The following is a 14,614-nucleotide window of genomic DNA, read 5'->3' as shown; positions in this document are numbered from 1 at the left end:
AAAAGGTCTACATACCTATCTTCTTACTTATGCTTATCACTTCCCTGAAGACTTGGGGCTTGACTACATAGGGATACTCAAAAAAATTAATCCAAATTAACTGACCCACTTTAAATTCACACCTTTAAATTGCATTAAAACCCTATGTGGATGCTCTTGTTCAAAATTAAGGTGGCTTTAATTTGGTTTAGCTTAATTCACTTTTGTGCCAAATTAAGGTCACTTTAATTCTGAACAAAAGCATCCACACAGAGACTTAATGCAATTTAACGAATCTGTTTTTTAAATTCACACCTTTAATTAACTTGGATTAATTTTCCTGAGTGTCTGTCTGTAGACAAACTGTTAGATAGTCCTGACTTAACCCTGGTATCCCTGCTTTCTTCTTCGAGTGCTTGTTCATGTCAATTCCAATCAGGTGACTCAAGGCCTCTGGTCTCAGGTGGAACTTGCTCTCCACATCAGTGTCAAAGAACTGAGAGCAGTATGCCTCACGTCCTAGACTTTCTGAAGAAGAGGCTATTTCCTAGCTTTGGTGATAGTGATAGCTCCAGCCTGTCCTCACCAGCACTGTCAAGTGCCATAGTTCATCTTTAGTAAGTTTTTTTATATAGTAGGTAGTTGGGGGGGGTTACACCCCCCTCAACTCCCCGGAGCCATGGTATGCCGCGGTCCCCAGGGTTTAAAACCTGTGAGGTCTGCACTAAGAACATGCCAAAGAGTGACCCTCGTGCCTCATATTTAAGGTGCCTAGGGAAAGGTCACCAAAAGGACCGGTTTAAGATTTGCCACGAGTTCCACCCCAGAACTATTAAAGAAAGGGAACAGCGGCTCAGAGCTCTCCTTATAGAGGCAGCTCTCCGCCCCCACTTGGCCCCGGGGTCAGGGGACCCCCTCAGCATGTCATCGTCAACGCAGAGCGCCCCAGCACAGTCATCCCAGGAACTTGTGCCAAGAAAGGACTGTTCCCGAGACGCTCGGCACCGGCATGGCTTCTCCTGCGGCCAGTCGGGGGCAGGCACCGATTTCAGTTGCCAGTGCCCCAGAAGAAAAAGAAGCCGGAGAGGGATCGTTCTCCCCGGGCCAGACCCAAGGAGCCAAAGACTGTGAGGCCTCAGTTGGGTCACAGCACCAGACCCCGGGCAGGGCCGCATCGACTCCTGTCCAGACAAGGCATTGAGTTCGGGCCCGCTTCACTTGCTGGACCTAGTGGCCAGCAACTGCCTCTCCCCTCGACACCGGAGGCTTTTGAGGTTGCTCAGGACTTGCTGCACCTCACGACACCCCTTAGGACAGAGGAGACACCGGCATCGTTGGCACCACCCCAGCACCAGGTGCAATCAAGAGGGAAGCTGATGATGTCCCAACGTTCTCCTTCTCCATGGTACCCTCTGGCGCCAGTTCCTCCGGGGAGAGAGCCCAGTCGGTCCCTGAGCTCCCAACAATCGGTTCCCCAAAGTACAGCTTCTCCGTGGTCGTCTTTTTCGGAGACCTTGGAGTCAGAGTCCAGGAGCAGGAGGTCCAGGTTGCAGCAGGACGGACGAGCTTACCCAGCACGATGGCCACTGCAATGGCAGAACCTATCACAGTGGCACTTCTGGACTCTCTGGGCCTTCCACCAGAGCCAGGGAAGGAGCCAGGGGTCCCACTCAGCGGCAGTGTTGGTAGCTTCAGCCATCTTTATTCCACCTCCGGTCAATCGACCAGCCACTGAGCAGCCATCACTTGCGTCAACACCATCGACATTGGCTTAGACTTTGGCTCCTTCACCGACAGCGGCTCCTGCACTGATGGCAGCATTGGTACTGTCATCCGCAGCTCCAGCTCTGAGGGGCATGGCGCTGTCCACGTCGGCACCTACCTGGGACCTCCTGGAGTCACAGGCCCCCTTGGCTGCTGATGGCAGGGAGCAGCTGCCTTTTTTGGGGGCCTCCTCATTTTTGTTGCCAGACAAAGCCTTGTCAGGCACTGCCATAGTGCCGGCGCTTGAAGACAATAGGGGGTTGCAGCAGTTGCTGTGTTGGGTTGCCCAGTTTCTGGGCATCAAAGTAGAGGAGGTAGTTGAGGATTCTGATCCCATGGTGAATATCCTCGTACCCTCTGGACCTTCTCATTGCCTTGCTGCTCATAAAAACCATTGCGGGCACTACCAAGACCCTGTAGCAGACACCAGCCTCATTGCCACCCATGGCCTAGCGCAACAAACAGCGATACTTTGTGCTCTCTAAGGGCTACAAACACCTATATTCCCACCCACAACTTGATTCCCTTGTTGTGGACACTGCCAATCAGTGTAAGCGGCAAGGCTTCCAAGGCCCCTCTCCCAAAAACAGGGAGGCTAAAAAAAAACTCTACCTTTTTGGGAGAAAGGTCTATTATACGGGTGGCTTTCAGCTCCATATTTCCAACCAACAGGCTGTTGTCAGGCGGTATTTTATTATACCTGTGCGGCAATGGCATAATTTACGGAGCTGCTCCCCCTAGACTCCTGTGCTGAGTCTTCGGCCTTGGTTGAAGAGGATAAGCTAATCTCCCGAGCTTCCCTCCAGGCTGTGCCGGATGGTGCTGATGCTACCATGAGAGTCATGGCTACAGGGGTGGCCATGAGAAGGGGCTCCCGGATCCAGGTCTCTGGTCATACAGACCTCCCCTTTGAGGGTGTGACTGTTTGTCGAGAAGACAGATAAAAGGCTACATAGCCTGAAAGCTTTCTAGAGCTACCCTCAAATCCTTGGGCCTACACACTCCCACCACTAAGCGGAAGCACTTCAGGCCACAACCTCCTCTGAGGTTCTACCAACAGAATCGTCAGGACAGTTCCTGGAGGAGGAATAGGAGCAGCAGGAAAAGGCTGCATCTGTCCTCAGGCCAGGGCTCTGGCCAACCCAAGCCTCCTTCTAGCCAGAGACAGGCCTTTTGAAGGGGTGGTTGAGGATGGCTCACCAGAGCAAGAACTGGATCCACCCCGCCGTATCTTTTTGTCCTGACTATCTCCTTTCTACCGTGCATGGTCCCATATCACCATATATACCTTTGGACCGCTGGGTACTCCGCATGGTAGAGAGGGGATACTCCATCCAATGCAATTTAACGAATCCATTTTTTAAGTTCACACCTTTAATTAATTTGGATTAATTTTCCTGAGTGTCTATCTATAGACAAACTGTTAGATAGTTCTGACTTAACCCTGGTATCCCTGCTTTCTGAGGACTCTTGTCTTATCTCCACTATACCACAGTTCAGATCACAGAGGTGTGAGTATCAGCATGCACCAGAGTGCTGCACTATAAGTCCCTGTGTGTGAGCCCTAAGGGTGCAAACTAAAAAACATAGTAAGAGGACCAAAAAAGCGCCACCGTGGCTAAACAAAGTAAAAGAAACAGAGGCAAAAAGGCATCCATTAGAAAGTGGAAGTTAAATTCTATTGAGGAAACTAGAAAGGAGCATAAACTCTGGAAAGTGAAGTATAAATATTGTGATAGGGTCAGGCCAGATGTCTCCAGGAGAGTGATAGAAGGCAGATATATTAGCCCCAGGTTAAGTAGGTCCCTTTTCCCTGGGTAAGGTAACAGGGAAGGTTCTAGAACAATCCGGAACTTTCTGGAAACAATTAAGGCAGACAGGCTTATTAGAACACCTGCACCAATCAAGAAGCTGCTAGAATCAATTAAGGCAGGCAGGCTAATCAGGGCACCTGGGTTTAAAAAGGAGCTCACTTCAGTTTGTGGTGCGTACGAGGAGCTGAGAGCAAGAGGCGCAAGAAGCTGAGAGTGAGAAGGCGTACTATTGTAAGACTGAGAAGTACAAACATTACCAGACATCAGGAGGAAGGTCCTGTGGTGAGAATAAAGAAGGTGTTGGGAGGAGGCCATGGGGAAGTAGCCCAGGGAGTTGTAGCTGTCACAGAGCTGTTACAGGAGCCACTGTAGACAGCTGCAATCCACAGGGCCCTGGGCTGGAACCCGGAGTAGAGGGTGGACCCGGGTTCCCCCTATCCCTCCATGCCCCCCAACTCCCTACTTGATACCGGAGGAGTTGACCTGGACTGTGGGTTCTACCAGAGGGGAAGGTCTCTGGCCTGTTTCCCAATCCACTAGGTGGATCAGCAGAGACTGCGGGGATTGTTCTTCCTTTTCCCCATGCTGGCCAGTGATGAGGCTAACTGAGCGAATGGCAGATTTGAGCCACGAAAGTGGCCAAGCTGAGGGCTGCCGTGAACCTCTGAGGCAAGCAAATCTGCCAATAAGCGCAGGACCCACCAAGGCAGAGGAGGAACTTTGTCACAATATATAATTTAGTCCAAAAAAGAATTTGGAGAACAGCTAGTCAAAGACTCAAAAAGTAATAGCAAAAAAATTAAGTACATCAGAAAGCCTGTTAAACAACCAGTAGGGCCACTGGAGGATCGAGATGCTAAAGGAGCACTCAAGGAAGATAAGCCCATTGTAGAGAAACTAAATTAATTCTTTGCATCAATCTTCAGAACTGAGGATGTGAGGGAGATTCCCAAACCTGAGCCATTCTTTTTAGGTGACAAGTCTGAGGAACTGTCCCAGATTGAGGTGTCATTAGAGGAGGTTTTGGAACAAATTGATGAATTAAACAGTAATAAATCACCAGGCCCAGATGGTAGGTTCTGAAGGAACTCAAATGTGACATTGCAGAACTACTAATTGTGGTATGTAACCTATCATTTAAATCTGCTTATGTACGAGATGACTGGAGGATAGTTAATGTGACACCAGTTTTTTTAAAAAGGCTCTAGATGCAATCCTGGCAATTACAGGCTGTTGAGCCTAACTTCAGTACCAAGCAAACTAGTTGAAACTATAGTAAAGAACATAATTATCAGACACATAGATGAACATGATTTGTTGGGGAAGGATCCAGTTGTTGGGGCATGGGGCCATCCCACAACAATCCATGCAGGCCCATGTCCCTGCTGCTGCTGCTCTGGTCAGGACATGGCCAGGCGCCGCCCCTTCCCCCTCCCTCCCGGACGGTTTCCTCCATGGCACCTTTCCCCCAGGGCTTCCCCAGATGCTGGGGTGGTCCTGGGGTCAGTGCTCCAGCACTGCAAAATTCACGGAGGTCGCAGAAAGTCACTGATGCCATGACTTTGGTGAATGATTCACAGCCTTAACTATGACTCTCTGTGTGAATACTCTGATTTCTGGAATAAGGGCTTTATTCCGTATTAGTGTAATCCACTTTGGAAGTGGATTGGGTTAATCCAGGATAAGAGCATTCATACAGGGAGTTAGTGAGGAATAGCTACTCTGCTTTAAATTCACACCTTACCTTAATCTGCATTAATTTCACTGTAGGGCTTAGTCTTCAGATCCTCCTCTTCCCCATAGTTTCAGGACTGAAGCTTTTAACCATTTCCAGGTTCTTTAGTATTTAAGTGTTGGGTTTGGGCTGGCTACAACCATCATCTGCCTTCTTGCAGAGGTAACTCTGCTTGGGTCTGTCAGATCTCTGCACCATGTAGCAGACAGCATGACCATAATTGAATGGACAGAGGTAGACATATCCACAAAAACAGATTTTCCACATTCTTAACAGCATGTTTCTGGAACCATATCAAATGGCATGTCTAAAGTGTATTGGGCCACAAATCTACCTGGAAACAAAGCTTAATTATCTTGTGAAATATAAAGGGCTGTGGAGGAGTTTGCAGGCCTGATATAATGCACATAACTGCATAGAGAACACAGGTTTTGGACGAGCATAAACTGCTCCTCCTCGGTATCAATCTCATGGGGTTTTCTCCTTTTTAGGACAACCTGTGAAGAAAACCATGGGCCAGGTAACAAAGCCAATTGACTTCCATTTCTGCACAGATGAGAGGATTAAACAGCACACAGAGAGCCAACCTGGCAATGAATACAAGAAACTGGATTTCATAGCAGCATTGAGAAAGCACCCTGCATCTCCGGTGAGAGGATAGGGCAGCAAGGGTGTTACCTGATTGTTCTAAATCTATTGGTGGCTCTTCCTGTTCTACCGTTTGCTAATGTGGGATTTTCTGGTAGTAATTCACTGGGTGTGAATGTAAGAGGTCATGTGGGATGTGACAGACTAATAGAGGTGCTGTGGTCTTACTGAGCATCACTATGCTGGCTATCAGCATCTCTGCAGAGTTTCCAATCTGGCCCATCCCAGAGCTTGTCGTAAGTGGAATCTGGAATCCCACCTATTACTCCAACAGGTTGAGTTCCCATGAGGCTCCAAAAAGAGGATCCTCTGAAAATAGAGTAGTATGCCTTCCCCAGTACACCTACTCTTCAGATCTCTGAGGTGGGAACTAAGTATTCTTCCCTTACAGGTGATTCCTTATCAGCAAGGCTATTACAAGTCCTCATCCCTAGTAACATACCAAGGATTCTGTTTCCAAGCTGGAGTCTGTTTATTTAGCTACATCTGATTATCAGTGCTGTAGGGTCTATGCTCAGCAGTGCTGAGCGTGCACATCTGTTCAAATCAGTGGGAGCAGTGCTCTCATCTCTGCATGGATTCTCTTCTCTCTGCTTGCTGTTAAAGTAGTTTTGGGAGGAGAGCGCTTCAGGGGGTTCATTTAATATAAGCTGAAGATATTACTGCAGTATCTGAGGTGACAGACTAGAACATATTGAAGGAGGAGATTAGAATGCTTTAATCAGTTGTCATAGAGGATTAAATGAACAATTGTACAAAGCCTCCCTCCCGTCTTGTTACATGTTAAGCATTGACACTTTCCCTTACTAGCTGGAAGATGGACGTCTTACACTGGTGTAGGAGTGAAGCTTTTGTGGGGTGCCTTGTTTAGATTGCTACAGTGACCAGCAACTTCTCTTTCCAGGCACGAGTGGTGAAGGGGCCCACTGTCCCCAAACCTTTCAATCTCTCCTGTGGCAACAAAAGGAAGTTTGATGAAACTACATCAGAGTATGTCCCCCTTGCTCAGCAGATTGAAAACTTCCAGAAATGCACTCCCTCTCGTTACCATTTGAGGAGCAGGAGGACCGATGAAAGTAAGCGTTAGCAAAGTGGGCTAGCTGGTAACTTTTGTACCAAAATAACGGGGAGCAGGAAGCAATAACTTGTTAAGGTTCCGCCTACTTTGTGTGAGTGTCTCTGAGCCTGGCCATCTGCTTTAATTAAAATTTGTGTCTGTTTCAGTTCCAGCTATTAATTGCTAGTTTCTGTGGTTTGGATTTGTAGGTCCAATTCCAGTAAAGCCTCTGAAGGCCAGGCTTACACAGCCCAAAACTCCACTGCTTCAAACAAGACAGCGCTTCAGACCTGTAACTTGCAAGAGTGCAGCTGAGTTGGAGGCAGAGGAAATAGAGAAGCTCCGACAGTAAGTGTTTGGACGCTGAAATATCCTATGTCCTAGAGCAACCTTTAACCAACCCAAAAGTCTCCAGGTGCTAAACTACCGCTTCTGAGGAAGAGTCTTGTGTAAAGCTATAAACAATAGTGTAAATGGGCTTTATGTATCTAAATTTAAATCAAAAGGATATAGGATTGATAATTGAATGTACATATGGAAAATGGAAAGGACTCTAACTCTTGGTCAAGAGTTACTTTTAGTAACACTCCCCTAATAAGCATGTACAATCACGGCGTGCAGTATAAACTCTCCGACAACCAGACTGGTGGGTTTTTTTCTTTTTGGTAGTTGAGTTCTAAAATAAACATGTAGTCACTTAATACAGTGGGTAAGGTTGAACCTGGGGAACTCCACGTTCAAAATGTGGTGAGTGGCTTAGTTGATCCTTGCTGACTCCTAGTAAGGAAGTGGAGCTATGCATAAGGTGAAGTATGCAAGGCTCAACAGTTGGTCACTGTTGCTGATTTCTGCTGTTGTGGCAAGGGAGAAACTACTTGTGACTGTTCTCTGCCTTGTTCTCTGTGTAGATGATTGTCCCCTCATTCTTCATGCAGATACAAATTCAAAGCTCAGGAGCTTAATCCAAGGATCATAGAGGGTGGGCCAATCCTGCCCAAGAAACCCCCTGTGAAAGAGCCCACACAGCCTATTGGATTTGACTTGGAAATTGAAAAAAGGATTCAGGAACGAGAGAGCAAGAAGCAGCAGGAGGAAGAGCATTTTGAATTCCATTCCAGACCATGTCCAGCTAAAATCTTGGAGGATGTTGTGGTAAGAACTCTTGCAACACAAGCTCCGCTCAAGAAACGAGAACATCTGAAACATCAGTAAGCTTCCATTTCAGAACATACTTCCAGATTCCTCTGTGGTGCTGTACTGCAGTTAGTGTCTACCAAAGAGCTCCGAATATCACTTCACATCAGACACAGAGCCCTATCTATGACTATCCTGTCCCTTTAATTTTTTTTTTCTTTCTTATTTTTGGGTGGGAGGGATAGCTCAGTGGTTTGAGCATTGGCCTGCTAAACCCAGGGTTGTGAGTTCAGTCCTCGAGGTGGCCATTTAGGGATCTGGGGCAAAAAAAATTGGGGATTGGTCCTGCTTTGAGCAGGGGGTTGGACTAGATGACCTCCTGAGGTCCCTTCCAACCCTGATATTCTATGATTCTAAGAACTACAGTGGGTTAATTTATGCCAGGGTGCTCCTGTGAAGTATTGCCTAGTCAGGGCTAAATTCTCACTTTAGTATCTCCTCCTGACAGGGTGTTCCAGAAAAGAAGCCCCTTCCTGTTACAGTTCCTAAATCCCCAGCCTTTGCATTGAAGAACAGAGTCCGAATGCCTACTAGAGAGGAAGAAAAGGTAACTAATTTGGGATGGTTTCTGGGCTCCATAGCGTGTGGCAGCTGGGACCGTACCCTTCCCATAGCCAACCAGCAGTGACTTCATAAGCAGTAAGGGGTGTTCTGATTAAATGACTAAATGGAGAGATCCCCAATTAGTCTTCTTTCCCATGGCCATTACCTCCCAAAGGGAATCATTTTTATCTGACCTTCAGAGAAATCAAATCCCTTTAAGAAAATACATTTAACTGAGTAGAGCTTTTATTTTAAGGGACATTGTTTGGGCTCCTGAGGTACTGAAGGTATGCCCCTTGCTGCTGCCACTAACTTTGTCTTCTTGGGGAAAACTACATGGCTTATAGCCTTCTTGAGGAGTGAGGACTCTGGCCCTGATGCTAATCTGCTGGGGAGGGAAATGGGTGTTCAAGATTTGTATTTTTCCCTACAGTTATTTTAGGGGCAAGGGGAGCTTCTTCATAAGCAGGGTGAAGGCCTTTCTGGCTGAAACAGCTTGGTGCTACCACGGTCTACTTGGGGAGACCCAAGGCCCTTGAGGGTGGGTGGAGAAACTACAATCCAACCTTACTGAGTAGTAGAACTTAGTAATACTATGAACAATGAAAAATCTTGCTTGTTCCCCAAAAAGCCTCAAGACCGATACCTGCGTTGTTATTCCTGTAGCGGTCTGTTACACTGTACTGTGCCTGTTAGTAGGAGAGGATAACGTGCCGGTCTTAAGCCCTTCACTTTTAGCAACACTACAAATCTGCCATCAAAGAACTCTGGTCAGAGGATGATGTATCCCTTGTGTCTCTCAGCCTGTCTCCTAATGCTGATCACTCTTTAGGGAGAGGAGGTGGTCCCGGTGATCAAAGCTAACCCCATGCCACACTATGGAGTGCCCTTCAAACCTAAAGCCCCCGAGCAGAGGCATGTGGAAGTGTGCCCCTTCTCTTTTGACTCTCGTGACAGAGAGAGGTGGATGCAAAAGGAGAAAAAAATAGAAGAGCTGCAGAAAGAGAAGGTGTGTGCTGGGAAATGTCTTTAATTACTCTGTTTCCAAAAAAAAAAAAAAAATCCCGTTTCTTGCTACTGGCAGAAATGCTTGTGGGGTTTCATGTTCAAGCAAAACTGCTCGTGTAGACTGACCAAATGGACAGCTTTTTGGAAACCTATTTTGCAAGATCTCAAGAGAATGCTACAAAATCATTGGGGTGGTGGGCTGGTGTTTCAGTTTCCCCGATAAGAGTAACTGGATCTCTAGGGAATATCTTCACCTGGGAAGATATTCCAACTGTCCATCTTAGTGTCCTTAAATCCCTGGAGGAAAATAATGGAATTCCTGTTTTTCTCTTCCTCTGTTCTTGTTGGCCCAACGTTCAGAGGACGCTTGGGAACTACCATTCTGGATCAATGCCTTGGGCTGTGTGGTCTAGGGGCCAGTAACAGATGCTTCTGAGGAAGGTGCAAGAAATCCTTCAAAAGTCAGTTTTGGAAAGGCAGGCCTGCAAAGCAAGCTTCTTCCTAACCCCCATTAGTCTGATTCATTTCCTGAAGCAGGAAGACCTTATTCCTCCTTTAAACCATTGGTTATCTTTTTAATCACTAATGCATTGCTGGATAACCTTATCCATGTAAATGTTCATTCCTCTTGAGTCAGCTAGATACTTTTGAAAACTCTAAGAAATTTAAGGGACTTAGGAGCCCAAATCCCATTTTAAATTCAATAGGCGTTGGACACTTAACTTCCTTAGTTTCCTTTGAAAACCCTACCCTTAGCATCTCTTGTGCCAGTAAGCTCCAGAGAATGGGGGAGTATAGTATTTCCCTTAATCAGTTTCAGATTTGCCACCTGAAAAATAAGGGTGATCTTAATTCAAGCAGCACATCTCTTACCATTATTCAGGTTTGAATTTGTTTCTTGTAGGTACCAAAGTTCAAAGCACTACCCCTGCCTCAGTTTGACCATATCAACTTGCCACAAAAAAAAGTGAAGAATGCAACACAACCAGAGCCCTTCCATCTGCAGACAGATGAACGGGGAGCTACCAAGTCGCAGAATTGGCAGCAACAGGTAGGACTAATGGGACAGCAATTCTGTGGCACTTTGGGCCACAGCAACTCTTCAGAGCTGGGCCTGAAGAGTCTGGCTTCTATATCAAGTACTGATTAAGCAGAAATGGGACTTGTTGGCATCTAAAATCAGTTCATTAGTCACAGTGGTATATTGGCAGTGGTTCATGCAGCGAATTATCCTGCCTTGGGTTCAAGTCTCATCAGACCTTTGGTATTGTGAAAAGCACCCCTGAACAGCTGTTACTTGCTATTTCCCAGTGCAGCTGTGCACAGCTGGAGCTCTCCTGTAGTCTGTTTGATGTTGGAATTCTAAGTGCTGCAATAAAACTGACCATTAGCTTCTGAAGCTGCTCTCCAAGCAGCTCACTGTACAAATACCAAGCAGACAAGAGCTGCTTGACTACATCTTTTCTGGGTTTAAATTCTCTCCATTTTCAATTACTGAATTGTCTGAAATCTAAACTTTGTTCTCCATGCAGCAGTGAGTGGGGTGCATTTCAGTTACTCAGCTCTTGACAGGACCCTTCTTCCCCTGCAGATCAAAGAAGACCTGAAACGGCAGAAAGAGGCAGCGTGTTTCAAAGCTAATCCAAACACTGTTGTGCACCAGGAGCCTTTTGTGCCAAAGAAGGATAGCAAGCCAATATCAGGTGGAGTTGCATGAACTGGCTTGCTGGCAGTCTAGGGCTGACGCACAAGTGCTGTTGAACTGCATTGGGAAAACCTGCTGATACCTTTTTAGTATCCACGTAGCTAGTGGTGCTTGTGCAATACTTAATCAACTAATTCTCTTAACAGCCTGAGTCCCTAGGGAAAGGGGGGTGGGGGCTTTCCTCTTCACTGCCCCATCTTCTGTTCTAACATGGCAGCTGTGTTAACAGCTTTGCAGTTGGCAGATAATGGTTACTAGCTTGGGATAAGGTACAGCACATGAAGGAGCTCCCTGTAGAGACAGCTGACACTTCTGTAGCAGCTGCCAGTCTTTCCTTCCCTTCCCCTTTATGAAGAGGGGCAAAGCTTGGTTTGTGGGAACTGGGAGCTTTTGTCTGTTCTCTATCCTACAACAACCTTCTCCTTAAAAGCCTGTTTGTAAAGAACTCTTCCAAGAAGTGCCCTAGACCACGGGTTCCCAAACTGTGGTGTGCATATCCCTGGGAGTATGTGAGATCTCTCTGCGGGGGGGTGGTACGTGGGAGAAATTGTGTAATGGTGGATTTTATTTATTTATTGCATTTTCAAACTAGGCAACTCTCCCATAGAGATTTAAAGCTTTGGCTATTTGTTATATAAAATACAGTAGTTAATTTACTTCAAGATGTGCCCATGAAAATACAGACGCTGACACACACAGCCATCACTCCAGTCACCATAAAGTGTGCTTCAGTTGCCCAGTCTAGCTGAGCTCAGAACTTAGTCAGGGGTGTGGTGGTTTTTTTGTTTGGTTTCAGTTGTATACATCGCACTATAACTGTATGTGCATGTAACTGAAATATGCACAGATGGCTAAAGACAGGTGCGTTAAGAGGAACACACACAGTATCAATGATGAGAAAGGTAAGGGTACATTGGCAGCTGGTAGCTCTGGAAGGAGGTATGCAATAAGAAAAGTTTGGGAACCTCTGCCCTAGACTGACCAGCGTCTACATTCGTTGGCCCATTATTGGAGAACTGACACTGTATCAGAGCATCCCAGATGCATAAAGCTCTTCCTTCTCCCAAAATCCTAATAGCCTCCACTAATACACTTGAAGCATGGACCTCTAGAGGAGACTTCCATCTAACCCTAATATAGCTATGCTTTGTGTGACTGTTGTGCCAATGTTGTTCCCTCTTTCTAAACTTAGAGAACCTTTCTGGTTCCGTAGTTGCTGAAAGCTTTGAGCTAGCGACAGAAAAGAGAGCAAAAGAACGTCAAGAGTTCGAAAAGCGACTGGCTGAGTTGGAAACCGAAAAAGAGAAGCTTCATGAAGCGGCCAGACAGCTGGAGGCCGAGCGGGAGAAAGAAGAACTCTCTAGGCTGAGACAAGAACTGGTAAATGAGCAGGCTATTCCTGGTCAGGGGCTGGAACACAGACTGACTGGGCTTATTAACTTGTCTGTCTTGGACATGCAGCAGCCAAGTGCAGTCCTGAGTCTACTGCTGTAATGATCTGCCAAGGCCTCATCTCCTAAATTGGTCTAAAAACCAGTCCCTCTGGGGTATTATTGATACTTGTGCCAGATTGCTTTCCTTAACCTGGCACATCAGCACTTCAGGCCCCTAAGGGTACATGTACACGGCTTGAATGGAACAGTAAAAACACCAAAGCAGGCTCCTACAAATGCACATCCTGTTGCTTAGGGTAGGGGTTCTCACTCTTTTTCTTTGAGGCCCCCCCAACATCTATAAAAACTCTACAGCCACCTGTGCCACTGCATATAAAATCCAGGGCTGGTATTACGGGGTAGCAAACAGGGCAACTGCCTGGGGCCCCATGCCACTGGGACCCCCAAAAAGCTACATTACTCAGGCTTCAGCCTGTACCCGAGGTGGCGGGGCTCAGGAACCTGGGCTTCAGCTCCATGCATTGGGATTCAGCTTTCTGCCCTGGGCCCCAGTGAGTCTAATGCTGGCCTGCTTGGAGGCCCCCATGAAACCTTCTTGAGGCTCCCTAGAGGGCCCCTGGACCTCTGGTTGAAAACTCCTGCTTAGGTTGTAGTACCCAGGCCACTGGAAGCACAGTAATTACTCTTTAGGGCCTAAACACAGATCCCTGACTGCATCCTCTTGTTGGTTACTGATCTGTACTGTGGTAGAATTGGGATGAGTGTAATTAAAGCCATGGTATCTGACCCTTAGTGGTCCTTTATTTATTTTTTTTGTAGGTACACAAGGCAAACCCAGTTCGCAAGTACCGCAGTCTGGAGGTGAAGCCAAGTGACCAGCCTCTGACCGTGCCAAAGTCTCCGAACTTTTCAGACCGATTTCAGTGTTGATATGCACCAATGTGTCAGAGCCCTCCTTTCCCAGCCTCTTGGGTGTAGAGAAAAAACCTGCATCTAACTTGGGACTCCTCTTAATGAATGCCTGCCTCCATTATTTTATTTTATATTGAGTAGCTTTAACAATTTCACAGAGGCAAGTGGCTGAAATGTGCTGTGCCTGGATGGAGATCACCAGTCATGTGGCTTCACTCAACATGTAGAGATGTTAATCTTAAAGACTGAGCCAGGTTTTAATAGTGTACACGAATTAACTACTTTGCGTACTTTAATAAAATAAAAGGTATTCTGCTAGGCTCAATTCCCTTTTTGTGGAAGGGGTTCAGATGTGTCTTGAATTCAGTTGGTACACACCGATCAGATGTTGGCCACCTCTTCAAGCTGCCACCTTGTTTTCCAGAGTCTAAGATTGTTTGTTTTTAAAACAAAACTCCAGCTGCGAGCCTCAATATGAATAGTGTAATTCAGTAATGCCTTGGTCTGCAGACTCTGAAACCATAGCTGAGGTATGAACTGCCCCATTCATTTCAGTGGGTGCTCATTCAGATGCCGAAGGACAAGACTCTTAATAGTCAACATTGATGATCAGTAAAACAGCAAAGTAATGAGTGGGAATATCATAGGATTATCCACACAATCTACTAGGAGAGATTGGCTGCTCTAGCCCTGTGAGTGTGTGTGTGGCTACCTCTCTTTCCCCCAATTCGACTTCTGCTTCAGCTGCCTTCTCAAGGGTGTAAGGGCTTCAGGTCACTGGGCCCTGGCCCTCTCCACGTGTAGGAGATGCATTTATTTCTGTAGGCTGAGTCTCCTAGGTCTGTTGGCTGTGATAAGGCT

The 14,614-nt window shown here is 46.6% G+C and overlaps 1 protein-coding gene across 11 annotated transcripts in view; it reads left to right on the top strand.

The window, feature by feature from the left end:
• TPX2 (TPX2 microtubule nucleation factor) overlaps positions 1–14,073 on the top strand; it is a 38,044-nt gene extending 23,971 nt beyond the window's left edge. For 8 of the 11 annotated variants that reach the window (XM_043496007.1, XM_043496005.1, XM_043496010.1 and 5 more), the window contains 10 exons: positions 5,784–5,941; positions 6,845–7,016; positions 7,207–7,345; positions 7,933–8,149; positions 8,640–8,738; positions 9,567–9,743; positions 10,647–10,793; positions 11,334–11,445; positions 12,640–12,827; positions 13,661–14,073. In XM_043496007.1, the coding sequence (XP_043351942.1) occupies positions 5,784–5,941; positions 6,845–7,016; positions 7,207–7,345; positions 7,933–8,149; positions 8,640–8,738; positions 9,567–9,743; positions 10,647–10,793; positions 11,334–11,445; positions 12,640–12,827; positions 13,661–13,771 (1,520 nt within the window). In that variant the 3' untranslated portion in view covers positions 13,772–14,073. The remainder of the gene's footprint in view (positions 1–5,783; positions 5,942–6,844; positions 7,017–7,206; positions 7,346–7,932; positions 8,150–8,639; positions 8,739–9,566; positions 9,744–10,646; positions 10,794–11,333; positions 11,446–12,639; positions 12,828–13,660) is intronic. The other 3 variants (XM_043496008.1, XM_043496006.1, XM_043496013.1) reach the window with 1 other exon arrangement.
• The last annotated feature ends 541 nt before the right edge of the window (positions 14,074–14,614 follow it).

This window comes from Dermochelys coriacea, chromosome 13 (assembly GCF_009764565.3).
Source record: "Dermochelys coriacea isolate rDerCor1 chromosome 13, rDerCor1.pri.v4, whole genome shotgun sequence".
Taxonomy (NCBI): domain Eukaryota; kingdom Metazoa; phylum Chordata; order Testudines; family Dermochelyidae; genus Dermochelys; species Dermochelys coriacea.
This window is presented reverse-complemented; position numbering and strand designations above follow the sequence as displayed.